General features: G+C 36.4%; 1 protein-coding gene across 2 annotated transcripts in view; it reads left to right on the forward strand.

The window, feature by feature from the left end:
* The window catches only part of SOS1 (SOS Ras/Rac guanine nucleotide exchange factor 1), a 140,015-nt gene that overhangs the window by 122,708 nt on the left and 4,300 nt on the right, over positions 1-13,007 (forward strand). The window contains exons 18-21 of one of the 2 annotated variants that reach the window (XM_072770432.1): positions 4,714-4,886; positions 5,084-5,200; positions 6,450-6,714; positions 12,074-12,118. In XM_072770432.1, coding sequence (XP_072626533.1) covers positions 4,714-4,886; positions 5,084-5,200; positions 6,450-6,714; positions 12,074-12,118 — 600 coding nt within the window. The remainder of the gene's footprint in view (positions 1-4,713; positions 4,887-5,083; positions 5,201-6,449; positions 6,715-12,073; positions 12,119-13,007) is intronic. The other variant, XM_072770433.1, reaches the window with a different exon arrangement.

Genomic DNA, 13,007 nt, shown 5'->3' on the forward strand with positions numbered 1-13,007 from the left:
TCCACAGTTCCTAGAGGAAAGAATGTAAAGACAATTTTGATAAGGAGTTAAAAACAATTTTAAAACAATTTAGAAAAAGAAGAAGCAGATGCATTAAAATCTGTGTATTTCAAGTGTGGTGACTGTGGTGCTAGTTCATACAAGGGAGCCTTGGAAGAACCTGGGTAGGCCTGATATTCCTTTCATTCCATCTGTCAACAAATTCTTGAGTACCTATGAAGTATCAGGGACTATGCCAGGTGCATAGAAAAAGTAAAAAATACACAGTACCTGCCTGTGCTCCCTGAGCTTATGGTTGTACTACTTGTGATATCCTACAGCTTCTACACCTCCTACACCTCACAGAGGTGAACCAAAACTTCAGGGCCTATTCACCCAGCTGTCTGTTTGGTCCCTGCTACCCTATCACCCTGATTGGTGAGCAGTTAGTCACACAGACTGCACTCTCTAAACTATTCTCCATCAGACATATGAGCTAACATAACTGATCTTCCTAATGCATTGTTAAGTGAAAAAAAAAACAGTTTCAGACCTGTATTTAGAGTATGGTTTCTTTGTTTTGATGTTGGCGATGTGATTTGGTGAGTGAACACAAAAGTGTAGCTAGTTTGATAGGTACAGACAAGTCACCTGCCAGCTTTCCTACCTACCTCTGCTTATCTCTCTGGTTATTGAGCTTTGCTGTTTCAAGGTCAGTTCTGCTGCTCTAAGATGATCTTTGCTGTTCCCCAGTTCCTGGGGTTAGCCACACAGCCTTTCATGGTTCTGACCAGAGGGTAGAACCAGGTGTTATTGCTGCTTCCTAATTCTGTATCGTCTATATGGTGGCTTGTAGAAATTCCTTCCAGATTCTTATCCTTAACTCTGGGGACTAGTTTTTTTGGATTTTTTTTTTTTCTCCTCTATGGGAGGGTCAGAGGTAGCATCTGACACTTTCACTCCCTCTGTCATCTTACCAGAATTCTCATTCATGTCTTTTGCTGGTGCTGCACCATTTACAGAATAAGTCAGGCAACTTCTCCTTCTGAGGCTTTCCCAGACTGTGGATCTATATCCCAGTTTTTCTCCACATACCAAAGTGTTCTACTTTTTATAAATGGGTATATGGGGATCCCTGGGTGGCGCAGCTGTTTGGCGCCTGCCTTTGACCCAGGGCGCGATCCTGGAGACCCGGGATCGAATCCCACATCGGGCTCCCGGTGCATGGAGCCTGCTTCTGTCTCTGCCTGTGTCTCTGCCTCTCTCTCTCTCTCTCTGTGACTATCATAAGTAAATAAAAATTAAAAAAATAAAAAAATAAAAAAAATAAATGGGTATATGTAGGCAAACATTTCCTCTAAGGTAAAAGGATATAGACTGTTCCTTTAGCCAAGTCTCACCTCCCTGCACAAACATCCAAGCCTGTAGCTTTGGCTTTGTTCTTTCCTTTCATACAGCTCTAATTTTGTGTCCTCCTCCTGCTTCTTCTCAGTCTGCCTCATTTCCACTCTTGTATCCTGCCATTTTAGGATTAACTGTAGGTCTCTTGCATCCTGAGCCATTCTTCAAATGCTTTCTCTTCTATTCTGAAATAATGTGCTTTTTATTCATTCAGAGATATTGTTGAATGCCTCTACCTGCCACGCTGGGTGTCAAGAATCAAGAGACAAATAAAACATAGTCTTATTCTCAATAAGCTCTCTTGAAAGAGCAGAAAAATAAATTATAGTACCATGTAGTAAATGTAATACTGCATCACAGAAATGTATATATTGAAGTATGTGCAAAGTGCTACATAGGAACCTAGAACCCTGAGCAGCCAGTTTTTCCTACAAAGATTGGGAAAGGCATCAGCAACAATGTAAACCTTACCCCTCTTCATTATTTATGTCATAATGCTCTGCTTTCCTTCTCCCCAGACAGCCATCACCAGAGCAGGGTATGTAAAATGATCTATTGAAAAAAATTAACCTTTACCCGTAGATGATATTCAGGTCTATATATCCATTTGTACTACATTTTTTACTCAGAAACTACATATACATATACATATACATATACATATACATATACATATACATATACATATACATATGTATATGTATTTTTTTAAGAGAGAGAGAGAGAATCCGTGCTTAAACACTTTTTACTGATGGTAGTGTGTGATCAACAAAATTTGAATACATCTTTAATCATTTGCTCTTCTTTTAACTAGCCATTAATATGTCATAACATAATTTCCAGATTCTATCCAGAACGCTCCCAAAATGCTACGTGTAAGCATTTTCACAACTTTGTTCAAGTATATGCTGAACACATACAACGTCCCATAGTTTATTATCCTCTGTGTTCCCAGTGGCAGTCATTATACCCCCACCCGTTCAGTCAGGCACAAATCTGAGAGTCTTCTTTTCCACCTTGCTCCCTCTGCCCAGACCAATTACTCAGTTGTTGTAGAGTCTACCCCTTAAATATGTATGCACTTCACTCTATCACTGGAGACCCTAAGATAGCCCTCATTAGCTCACCAGGACTACATTTACTCTGCTAATTGCTCATCCTGCTTCTAATCTTAACTCCTAACCCATCTGGTTTCGTAGTACAGCCAGAGTAAACCTTCTAGAATGCAAAGATGCCAATAATCTCCTATGAATAAAAATTAAGGTCTTTTAAAAAAGGCTCCTCATGATTCCAATCCAGGTGCTGCTACCCACAAACTCTTGGGCCATCAATGTGGGACCAATGTAGAAGGTTGATTCCAGCTGCCCCTTAAATATGTTTACCATATGAATATGTTTGTCAGACTGAACATTGAGCTATGTACATCATGCAATGTAGTGTAGTGGAGGATATAACTGGCTGCAAGTAAAAGAGCCAAGTAACAGGCAGATGTAGAAAATAAAAAGCCTGTGCATATTAGAACACATGGTAAATCTGTCTTATGAATATGAATGTATAATCAAGAGTAGCCTAGGTGCTAAGAAACAGCCAACTAATACACTTAAAAACCAGATACTTTTTAGAACCAAACAGGCATTGGTATCTGTCATTTTGCATTATTGCTGACTTGTTCACGGAGTTTGAGTCATTTAATCTTTTCAGGAGTGTGGCCAAATATTCAGGTATTTGAAAGTGTGCCTCTGCTACAAAAGCCTTTAGAACCACTACACTATGATTAGAACAAAAGTGCCTGTTATTTTGTCCATTCTGCTCCTTCCGTGATGCACAACCTGCAGTGATGGGGGATTAGAACTAGTAATCCCTTGCCTATGTCTGTCCTCCTATCCTCCACTCTTCCTCCACCCACACACCAAACCCCTCTGGTCTAGCCATACACACAGCATGCTATCTCCGACTATGCCTTCCAGGCTTCGTCACAAACCAGTGCCTTCGTACACATTGCTGCTTTGCTTAGGATGCCCCTCTCTTACTCATTAAACTTTGCTTCATTTTTTGAGATTTATTGTCAACATCACTTCATCTATGATGCTTTTTCTATTCCCACCAGCCCAAGGCAGACAGGCACATCTCTGTGCTCTCATAGCATCTTATGCATTACTACTGATATAGTACTTACCAAACTGTACTGTAGCCCACATTCAAAGCTCTGAACTCCTTGAGATCAGGGACTGTGTGTCTTGTTCATCTTTGTACTGCAGCACCTAATGCAGTGCTGGGCATGCAGCAGAGACTCAGTACTTGTATGCGGGGTGAATGAACTCAGATATTCATACACACTCTTTTCTTTCCCCAATGTCACAGTCAGTACTTTAGGGGGAGAGGCAGAAGCTTAAAAGAATAAGGCAAGACTGGCAAATCAGCATCAACAATCACAACCATCGCTAATTAAGTATTTGCTGTTGTCAGGCCCTATTCTAAGTCTATATGTAAATTTACTCCCTTATTTCTCAAAGCAACCCTGCTGTCCTCATTTTACAGATGAAAAAACTAAGGCACAGAGAAGCTAAGCAACTTGCACAAGACCACACAAGCAGAAAGCTGCAGAGTTGGCTCCAGAACATTTATGCTAGAACAGAAAGGAATTAAGGTGCTCCCCGCCCCAGAGGGCCATATAAAGAATGTGCAAGTGCCTGGATTGGGTTCCTTCTCCTCCTCCAGTGCACAACCTACAGTGATGGGGAAACAGGAGCTCAATTATGAGACTGCCACTCATCCTAGAAGTACTGAAGACCAGAACAGACATAAATTATATGCAATACTGTGTTTGATAAGTTTGCAGGTCCTTCTACATTCCCACAAGTAGGCCTATCCAAACAGTATTACCTCTGAATTAAAAAAGCCAAACGAGCTTTGAATAAGCAGAAAATATGATCCTTTGAATTTAATGTTTTCCCCTTTGGCCAGAAATATGTGTTGTTATGTGGTGGGTTATGCTCAAAGTTCCTTTAACAAAACAGGGACTTGTGTCAAATACCACATGGTTTTGGAGGTATGGAAAATTGGTTATCCTCCTGATAGAGCTCTTAAAATTTGTTAAACTTGGTTTCCCTTTTTCTGCGTATTTATAAAATTTAAGTGTCACAGAAGAATTTGACATTTATAAAAATATTTCTCTTGATATTTAGCTAGTTTTTCATAGAATGGAAATCTGTGCTTTAAATCTGTGGTTATGGTGATTGAGATGGTAGTGTGATATGCTGACAATTACTGACAAAGAAAAAGAACTAACTGGTTCCTTTCTTATCCTTGAAATAATTTAATTATATCTTCCAGGAATTTATCTAACTAATATCTTGAAAACAGAAGAAGGCAACCCTGAGGTCCTAAAAAGGCATGGAAAAGAGCTTATAAACTTTAGCAAAAGGAGGAAAGTAGCAGAAATAACAGGAGAGATCCAGCAGTACCAAAATCAGCCTTATTGTTTACGAGTAGAATCAGATATCAAAGTAAGTTGAATTCTTTGAGGATATGTCTTTCTAATAAAGTTTATAAACCAGCTGATGAAAGTTGGTTTATTTCATACAGGTGATAAAGGAAAATAAAGTTAAAAATAACTCAAATTTTCATATGTTAAATGTTTTCATGAATTTCAAATGCATTTAAAATATTTAATATTAATAATTATTTCTTGCATTTATTTTAGAGGTTTTTTGAAAATTTGAATCCAATGGGAAATAGCATGGAAAAAGAATTTACAGATTATCTTTTCAACAAATCCCTAGAGATAGAACCACGAAACCCTAAGCCTCTGCCAAGATTTGTAAGCATTCACATATTTATATTTCTTTCATATTTATAGATTTTTTTGCAGTTATCTATATCTGGTTATATCATCACTACCATATGTGTTATACAGATTAGTTTCCATGAGGTCATTCAGGGATGAAGTGTACCTGTGATGGATAGAAGTAATGAATAAATGCTTAATAAGTATGCTCAGGAATATCCCATTTGGTTGGAAATAAGTGAGCATTACTATTAATATGAATAAATCCTGATAGATGAAGAAATTGGGCAAATATGTAAGTTGTTTTTGTAAAAAGAAATGTTATTTGAGATGTATTCTTAAAGGCAGGAAATTTGATTAAGTTATACTAATTCACTTAAGCATACTCATTTATGACTTTTCTAAAGTAACAACTTATGAAAACTTTTAACTACGAATCATTAGCCATAAAAATAACAAGTTTGGTTAAAGATACTTTTTGGGGGAAAGTAAAGTTTCCATTGTTTTTTATTACTTGTCAATGCCTGGCTAGTTTTACGTAGTGTCATCACCTCACTGGTCTGAATATAATCTGTCTTGTTCCTTCTTAAAAAAATAAAAAATCAAGAAGTAAATAAAAGTGGCTTCCTTAGTAACCAAGGTAAATTTCAAAGTATCTGTGAACTAAAGCTTATGCAATTACCTCGCAAGAAAATTTCTTAAGGCCTAAAACCTTTTTTTAAAAGATTCATTAAAAACAGCAAATTAGAAGTAGCTATATAGTCTTGCTTCAAAGAGCTTTGCTAATAGCACTCTGTAAGAAAATCATAAAACTAGCATACACACACAGATGAAAACTGAAGCAATTTAATGCATTTGTAAATAGCTCAAACAATTCCAACATCACAGTATTACAGCATCATAAGGTATTATAGTTCATAATCATGATCCTGGCTTTTCCAGCAAGGTTAAATTAGTTCAACAAGGTCTGTTTAAAAAGCCAGGGAAATCTACAGCATATCTGAGAAAGATTCCCATTCAAAAATATCAAGATAACAAATATCGTAGTATTTTTAGGACTAAGACTCCGCTATTTAAAGAAATCCATTGCCTACTATTTTAGGTAGCCAAGGCTTTATGGAAACGGGATGTTAATATAACTTGGACACTTTGATTTTAATCATTTGTTTAGTAGTGATTTGTGGTTTTCGAAGATATTAGTTGAGTTTTACCAGGCATACAAAAAAACCTTCCTTTCTGTTATGGTATTATAAATAATGTGTTTCTTTTGATACGTCTACAGCCAAAAAAATATAGCTATCCCCTAAAATCTCCTGGTGTTCGTCCATCAAACCCAAGACCAGGTACCATGAGACATCCTACACCTCTGCAGCAGGAGCCAAGGAAAATTAGTTATAGTAGAATCCCTGAAAGTGAAACAGAAAGTACAGCATCTGCACCAAATTCTCCAAGAACACCGTTAACACCTCCTCCTGCTTCTGGTGCTTCTAGTACCACAGATGTTTGCAGCGTTTTTGATTCCGACCATTCGAGCCCTTTTCACTCAAGTAGGTGCTAAAATTTTAAGTGCTTTAAAGTAATTGTTAGTATGATATGTGCTTGAGGTAAAAAAATATATATAACTTTTTTATTTTTTGTAAATTTGTAGACAAATACCGTTTCAAAATATATCATTATAAAAATATAAAGCAAATTCTAAACTCCAGCAACTTACAATTTTTTTAAAACCTGTTTGAATAGCCCTCTTTAAATTTGTTATACTTTACCAGAAGGCCTAGTGATAAAATTGGTAATTTAAACTTGATTTGAGCATTTGTTTTCAGTTGGTGAATTCAAAACGCCTTCCTTGTATCTAGAGGAAACAAAGATAACTCCTAAAATCTGCAAGGATTGTCAATCCACTGCTTTAAATGCTGCCTCCAAAATTATTATATTTGAATACCACTCAGTACATCATTCCCTTTTCACCAAACTCTATAGGTTTCAATTTTTGCAGCAAGTATCAAATTTAATCTCCTATTTAACCCTTTCTCAGTCTACACCATCTGGCAGATGCTGTATAGCACCCGCTAATACACTGCCTGTGCTTTCAAGCCCAGCTGTACAGATCTCACAGACTGCATACTACTGCTCATTCCTTTCTGATTTCTAGATCAGTGCTGTCTAGTAGAAATATAGCGTGAGCCACGTAGGTACGTTAAATGTTCTATAGCCACACTTACGAAAGCAAAAAGAATAAGGTGAAATTTATTTTAATATATTTTATTTAACTCAGTGTGTGTAAAATATTATCATTGCAACATGAATTCAAGATAAAAATTTATTGAGCTATTTTACATTCTCTTTTTGTTCTAAATTGTCAAAATCCAGTATGCATTTTACACTTAGAGCACACCTCAACTCAGACTAGCCACATTCACATGCTTAATCCACATGTGCCTAGTGGCTTCCAAACAGTAGAGCTCAGCTCTAGCCCTTTGAAGAGGCTACCTTTTATATGAGGGTCACCTTGCTTCCTCTAATTTTCTAATTAGAAATTAGAATTTCTAATTCCATGTGGAGCTTTAAAGCTCTAAGAATGCATGAACTCTTTCCATTTGTTCAGAATTAAAACTTGAATCGCATCAGCTTTACCCCTCTCACAAACACTTCCACATGCTCTTCCCATTGGCTATCTCAGATCAATGTACAGACCAATTCCTAGTATCAGACAGAACAAAATCCAGTCCTGAGAAGACAGCATGTCGTTATTATGGGGGAGGAGGTCAAGGAGCCAGGTGACCTAGGAGTTAGCAATCTGGTTGAGGATCTCAGTCTGCTAGTGAGCTTCTCTGATTTTTAGATAAAAGACATTTTCTGTGCCTTCTGGAAATCCAGCTAGATTTTTGAGGTTTCTTCCAACTCAGAGAACCTAACTTTTTAAATAAAAATTGACTTAAAATTATTCTTCAAAGGTGTATTATTTTGAGATTTGGCCCAGAATCCTATCTATTTATTCATGTGTTGTACATACATTTGTAGTTGCCCAGTAGTATCTCTTTTTACCACCTAAGGTGTGTTTGTTTTGAGAATTACTATATCTTGGCTTCATTTGGCTACTGGGGATTTTGGAGTCCCGTTATAAACCTACTAAAGCTATCAGATATCTTTGTAAGTTCAAATAAACATCAGGCAAAAAAAGAAAAAAAATCCCACTTATATTCCCCAATTCATAAACCCTCTAAAATTAAGTAATAAAACCAGCACTTTTTATTATACCCAACCCCAAATCATGATTTATTCTGACCTATTTAATTCTTTGCAGGGTTTTTTTTTCTTAGAGCAGATAGGTGTGGTCTATATTATGAAGATTCCCACATAAATAAATGATTGAAATCACATGAAAGCTATCAATTGCAAATTCTGCTTCTCTTAGTTTAAAAAGTAGCTAAAAATGGAAGAGGAGGGAAAAACAGGAGATAAGCACATTAACATTCCCTACTGGTGCTAGATCTTTAAAGCAGTTAAGTCATAGAGGGAAGAAGGAATCACTTTGGAATGCAGTGCTCTGTCCTACACAGCAGTGGAACAGTATTCAGCAGCTGGACAGGTGGAGGAACCACTGGTCCAGGAGTTAGGCTTTGTAAGCTGAGCTTGGAGGGTTTGCTCAATTTCGCTTTCTTTGTGATAAAACTTTTACGATTCTCTTTCCTCTGAGTAAAAACTGAAAATAACTTTTGAAATTAGAGAAGCCAGCATAATATAAAATCATCTGTGTGCTCAGTCCCTTACTTAAAACTTACCTGTGGGCCTCTGTGTAGTGAAGGTTCTCATGTGCTCATGACCCCAATTCTGCTTAACAGACCCACTAGTACTGTGGGGGTCACTGGAGCTCCCAGCTTGCCAAAAATGTTTCCACCACGGAGAGACTTCCTACATCCTCAGGGCCTGTCAGGAAAGAGCTGCTGTGCCTACATTCTTAGCTCATCTGAACATATTCCACTTGATACATAGCAGCAAAAGTATCATTGCCTAAGTTTTTCAAAAGCCAAAGCTTGACTAGAATTTTTGATCAGTTATAGTAGTGCTTTTTTGCTTCTAGTTTTGTCTTTCAAAATAGTTTACTTTAAAACCATAGCTAATTAATCGGCCAGTATCTGTTACGTGTCTCACTCCTTCCCAAGCACTTACACATCACATCTCTTCTGGTAAAGCTCATAATCTTACTGAGAAAGGAAAAATAATCATAGTACGAAGCAAATCATAGTTAAATGCTTTAACCATTGTTAAATGCTATGATTCTCTTTGTACTATATTTATTTTTCAATCTCAGTAAGATTGCAAGCTTTACCAGAGAAGATACCTAAGGGCTCAGCAAAATGCTAAATGAGTGGTGAAGACACAGTGCTGTGGAAGTTTACACAAAGATGATCACAGAAGGGGCAAGAGTGGTCACGGAAAGCTTTGTGGTGAGGACAGAGAGGTAAGGAAACTGGCCACCCACCTAGTCAGCTTCCTACACTCTCCCACTCAAAGCCCTGCTCCACATCTTGGCCTGGCCAGCTCCACCTTTGAGGTGGTCATGACAGTCTCCATAACCAAGGGAGAGGTCACTCAGCTTGCTGCTTTGTTTCTGCTGCCATCCCAAGGTGGAGAGGAGGAGGAAAGTGTTCTAGGTGCCTTCCTGTTTGAAGATTGCCTGATCATAGAAGGCAGCCAGAGGTCCCACCGGTCTGTCTACTGCTGATGAACTTCAGCTCTAGGACTCAGGAGAAGAAACTTTAACCAGAAAAGATGTATTCCAAGCATTTCAAGCTGGAATGCAAGGCTTTTCTTCATAGATTGTTGTAGGTCTCTGCCCTCCCCCCCTCATGAATAAATAGATAAAAAATAAAAATCTTTAAAAAAAATAAAGTAAAAGCTTTCCAGGGGGATTATAATGTGTAGCCAAGATTGAGAACCACTGATCTTTTGTCTGGGATTTGTACTTAACAAATTAATACTACCTTTTTTAATTAATTGGGTTTCACTATTAAGTCATTATCCATGAATTTGTTCGGTTCCTAGCTAGTATAGAATTTCTAGTATATATTTCTTGATTAGGGCACGAATAATTCTAAGAGGTTTTTTTTAGCATTTTACAGACAGTAAGACCAAGAAATTCATTTAAAATGACAAATCAGGGGCATCTGGGTGGCTCAGTGGTTGAGTGTCTGCCTTTGGCTCAGGGAAGCCAAAATAATCCTGGGGTCCTGGGATCGAGTCCCACATCTCCCTATAGGGAGCCTGCTTCTCCCTCTGCCTGTGTCTCTGCCTCTGTGTCTCTCATGAATAAATAAATAAAATCTTAAAAAATAAAATGACAAATCAGAAAAGTGCCCTTACTTTACCACACACATAAGCCTGCACCATCCATATATATAAATATGATCCAAGTCAAGTCTGTGTATGTACAGTGGGTACACATAGGTATAATTATTCTTTGTAAAAGCCTGCATTTGTAGCTATCAGAAGCTTTGTTTTTATTTTATTCTCTTATTGTACTAAGTGTACTACCAAGTTCTTGAGGCTTATCTCCAGGAGGCATATTTATTTCTTTTCTAAGAAAAGTGGAAAAAAACATGAGTAGGGAAACACTAGAGGTAAATACTCCTTTACCCCTGTCCCATCATAGGTGCCTAATAAATAGTGGAGTGAATCACTGACAGAAAGAACAACAGCTTCGTTTAACATCAAAATACAAAAATTATTTTTTATCTTCTGAGAGATAACTTACTAGAATTAATGGATTGCTACCCTTGGTAACAACCATGGCCTCTAAATAAACTATCAGTCCATAAGGAAAGGAAATTAATGGGATAGATTGTTGGAAATTGGGGCTGTGTGGGAAATATACCCACCATATCTATATAAATAGCAATCACATTAATAATCTTGCCAACTGAACCTGAAACATAAAATTATCCTTGTTCTGACCAAAGCAGCTAGAAAAAAACAATGGTCCAAATTATCTGAGTGATTGTTGTACAAAGAGAGGGAGAGAGGAACCTGAACTTTTAAAAAAATCAGCTGAGATTAGTGTTACAGGAATTATTCTAGTCTCTTGGATATTATCGCTTTAATATGTTGGTAATAGGAGGCAATGTCACATAAACAACTATGTAGATTTAGTACAGATCACTTAGCCTCTTGTCTCAGTTTTTCTACTTTAATGCTCTTGGGGCTTTGGCTTTTATGGTTTTCATTTTTTTTTTTTCTAGAAGAATTAATACTGTTGAAATTAAACATCCTAAATTTGTCAGTGAGTTTCCTGTATAAAATGTGTCTAAGTGCCAAATATATATGAAGTGTTCAAGAATACAGAAGGAAAAGGCTATATCCCTTTCAAGCTTGTTTTACAATATCCAAAGCTATAATTATTTTGCAATAAGAATATATGCTCCAAGAACATTTTCAAAAGTATATAATATTAGTAAGAAATTCCCCTTTATTTTTCAATTTATATAACATAAATTCATTATTTATTACTTAACTTCACACATTTGAGTTTTCAAAAAATCTCTAGTAAATGACCTGTTTCTATAATGTCCAGCTGAATTCTTTGCTTGAATTGGGTTTATACATTTTTTAAAAGTCTTCCACTAATAGAAGATATTTTAGTTTTCTCATGAATGCTTTTCATTTAAATATTATGACATCAAGTAGAATCTAAAAGAAATCTTCAAAATTCCCAATATGATATTAGCTCAACATAATTCTTTATTTTTCTCAAAAGTAAGAAGTAGTGAGCTTTTACTAAAGACTGCTGTACCATTCTTTACAACTAGAATAACAAAAATTATATTTTTATCAGAAATGCATTTTTACAGATGAGTTGAATTTATCAATGAAAGAAAAAAATCTACTCTTTCTTGTTTCCTTTCACAGGCAGCGATACCGTCTTTATCCAAGTTTCACTGCCCCATGGCCCAAGTTAGTATATTTGGTTTAAGACTCATAATTCTTGCTTTGGCTTTAAAAGTTAAACCAAGTGTAACCTTCCCTGCTAAAACTCTTCTTGGGTCTGGCGGCATTGGTACATTGCTTGCAATATCATAGAAGCGAGGGGTTCACTCGTGCTATCTTTTGATCCTAAATGATTTGCTTCAACTTATATACTTTTCATGCTTTTTGTAAAACCTATTTTCTCTTTTGAAAAGAACATTATTATATGGGTGACTTCCACATTTAACCATTTCTCTTTTCCAACTATAGAGTTCTAAATATATTTTAATGCTCAACTTAAAAAAAAAAGCAAGAGCATGCATGCGCAGATGGGAATGCTGGCAGCTATGTGCAGTGTCTAAATCACAAAATACACTTAGCCTGGCAACAGCACAGACTATAGGCAAATGACTACTACTACTTGACTTTAGAAGAACTATCTTATAATTGTAACTTAATTTATATGGCCTAAATATTCATCACTGTTAAGCAAAATAAAGTTATACTGTAGATATTTGCTTTTTTATTTTTAAAGTCAACTAACAATTCATCAAATGATTCCATAAGTTTTAAGCTAATAGATTAGTGGGTTATGCTGCCCTTCATACAAATGATTTCAAAATGTATACAATGGAAAACATTAGTTGTAAGCTAAATTAACTTCCTACATAGTCTCCTAAGAAGAAAGGTAGGTGACCAAAATGTTGCTCATTTGAATAATATCAGTACACAAAGCACTCTTCTAAGTTCTATATTGTTATAACTTTTAATCGACAAAATAAAAGCTATTGGTACTTAAAGGAAAACAAGAACCTCCCAAGTATAATTCTGATCATTTATGTATTTTCATCTTTTTTATACTTTGCATAAACTAACA

The sequence above is a fragment of the Canis lupus genome, chromosome 12 (genome assembly GCF_048164855.1).
Source record: "Canis lupus baileyi chromosome 12, mCanLup2.hap1, whole genome shotgun sequence".
Taxonomy (NCBI): domain Eukaryota; kingdom Metazoa; phylum Chordata; class Mammalia; order Carnivora; family Canidae; genus Canis; species Canis lupus.